At 35.2% G+C, this 2,331-nt stretch overlaps 1 protein-coding gene across 1 annotated transcript; it reads left to right on the top strand.

The window, feature by feature from the left end:
* Positions 1 to 1,105: 1,105 nt before the first annotated feature.
* On the top strand, positions 1,106 to 1,980 carry LOC136796671 (uncharacterized; the record flags this gene model as incomplete). Its single annotated transcript, XM_067051002.1, has 1 exon — positions 1,106 to 1,980. A coding segment is annotated over exon 1 (875 nt), but the record flags the coding sequence as incomplete, so codon positions are not given.
* Between the last annotated feature and the right edge of the window lie 351 nt (positions 1,981 to 2,331).

Raw genomic sequence — 2,331 nt, 5'->3', positions numbered from 1 at the left:
AATAAAATAATTAAGTATAAACTAAAATGGATAAAAATAAAATTATTCATACACATCATGAATAAACATAGGCGGATTGCATTAATAGGATGATACTGGATAGGGATTGCACTAGGTGATGAGGATGATGGGTAAGGTTTTGAGTTTGAGAATTTGGATGGTGTGAGACCAAGGAGAGAAGTGGTAAGGGTATGATGAAGGTCTTGTTTGTAACTTAATAAGGGGCATTGGCTATTATTAGAAGGGCTTTGGAATGAAAAGGACTGAACGCATTTAATGTTACACAAAATTAATTTTTTTTTTACCTAGTTCCTTATTAGAATTTATCAACTTAGTTATATTTAGTTCTATAGTTTCCTTGTTTTCACCCAATAATATCCAACATCATCATACCCAAGCACCGGTATTTTACCACCTAAAGCTAAAACCTTTTCTGCATTCACCACATTTTTAATAACGTATTCTAGTGCTGGATTAAATAAGATGAGTAATAAAGAATCGCCTTGTTTTAAACCTAACCGAACTTCGGGAATCTCAAAATAATGATCACCGATTCATACCTTACTAAACGTTTCGGCCATGCGCATCCGAACTAGATTCACTAATCTCTTTGGTATTCCCTATTAGATCAAAATATTATTTAGCTTCACTATAGAATCCTACAGTCAATAGAATCGTAAGGTTTTTTTGAAATCTATACACAACTGATGAACAACCCTGTTGTATTTTCAAGTTTTCTGAAACCTTTGACGTAATGAAAGAATTGATAAATAGTAGAACGACTTTGACTAAGGTACCACAAAGAACAAGAATAAATTATTTGTTAGCCATCAGTGTTTGGCTTACATGCAGGTCTGAATCGTGACAGATAGCGAATGCATTTCTAATTATTTTATTTCCAATCACAAATAGCGTGCTAATAGCGTTCTTATAAATGAATCTACATATTTATTGCATAGATATTACGAAAGTCTGAGAAAGAAAAAAGTTTCTGAAAAGGTCTCATATGAAATTCACTTTGCATGTTAGGTTACAGTGCAGTAGCCAATATCAGTTCCAATCATAAGAGCCAATATAAGAAACAATCAGTTCTTCGATTGGAACTATGTGGCAACACCAAGAAGAATCCGAGGCTAATACATCAGTGGATGCATACATTTTCAAGCACTATTATTATCTCCCGCAAATATCCGGCCTCTATCCCAAGATGGACGGTAAATACCGCATCTTTAGCATGATGCAGGTTATGAGCTACGCTATGATGCTGGTTTACCAAATGTTAATGCTTATAAAATCTACTATCACCATCTTTGATTTCAACATGGCCCTCTTCAGCCAGAACGTCCACTTCTGCCTCCTCATGCAAGTCTCCGTCATCGTTCTAGGAACGTTCGTATGGAAGAATTTCAATCTATTCCATATCCATTGGTTGCTGTCAATTGATTTTTACGATTATCATGAACCTTCTGTGATCGGGGAAGAACTCCTGCGATCTACTATGGAAAAGAATCGTCGCCGATTGACTCTTATTCCATTGGGAGTTGCATTCGCTGCTGGTATCGTCCTGACAGCTTCACCAATAATCGATTTTAATGCAGGCTCTTTCGATTTCAACCGAACCGATGCGATATTCGAATACCAACTTCCACACCCTTACATCAAGTACCCACACTATTCAAAGAACGGCTTTGGTTTCTACTTCGCAGTCTTCGGACAAATGGGAGCCGGTTTCCTATTGGCCGCTATCATTGGTGGCGCGGGTTTCATTTTTATTAACCTGACAGAGAACATATCCCTGCAACTAAAGCTCTTGAACAACTCTTTGGAACACATAGAAAGTAGAATAGAGGATCTGTATACAAAGTTATTTGGAGAAATGGATAAAGACAGTATGAACTCGCTTCAACATGATAGTCGTTACGATTACTGTTTCACCATGTGCTTGAGGAAGAATTTCCAGCACCACCAAGTTATACTGAGGTATTTCAATTATTATTAGTATATTTTTATCACTTCTTTATATTTTATTATACTTGTAGTTAGGCTTTATTTGGAGGAGAAAAAGTGAATTTTTAGGAATATTATAATAATAAATCATTATAAATATTTTTGTACATTAGTTCATTGCTGAAATTAAAGTTTTCATGTTAATCCTTATTCAACTCAGATTAATTCTTTATTTCATACAATCTCTACCTTTCGCCCCGTTGAATAACTTGCACTCAAAATTGTCAACCGTGAGTCATCGTACTCCTGGCTTTATAGATATACTTTATTATTATAAATGTTCAAATAAATAGTCTAAATGTTGATCACACAGGAACAGCAATA

Source organism: Halyomorpha halys, unplaced genomic scaffold (assembly GCF_000696795.3).
Source record: "Halyomorpha halys isolate HHAL.00 unplaced genomic scaffold, Hhal_1.1 Scaffold1060.1, whole genome shotgun sequence".
Lineage (NCBI taxonomy): Eukaryota > Metazoa > Arthropoda > Insecta > Hemiptera > Pentatomidae > Halyomorpha > Halyomorpha halys.
The sequence above is the reverse complement of the archived record's forward strand: the minus strand, read 5'-3'. Positions and strand labels throughout refer to the sequence as shown.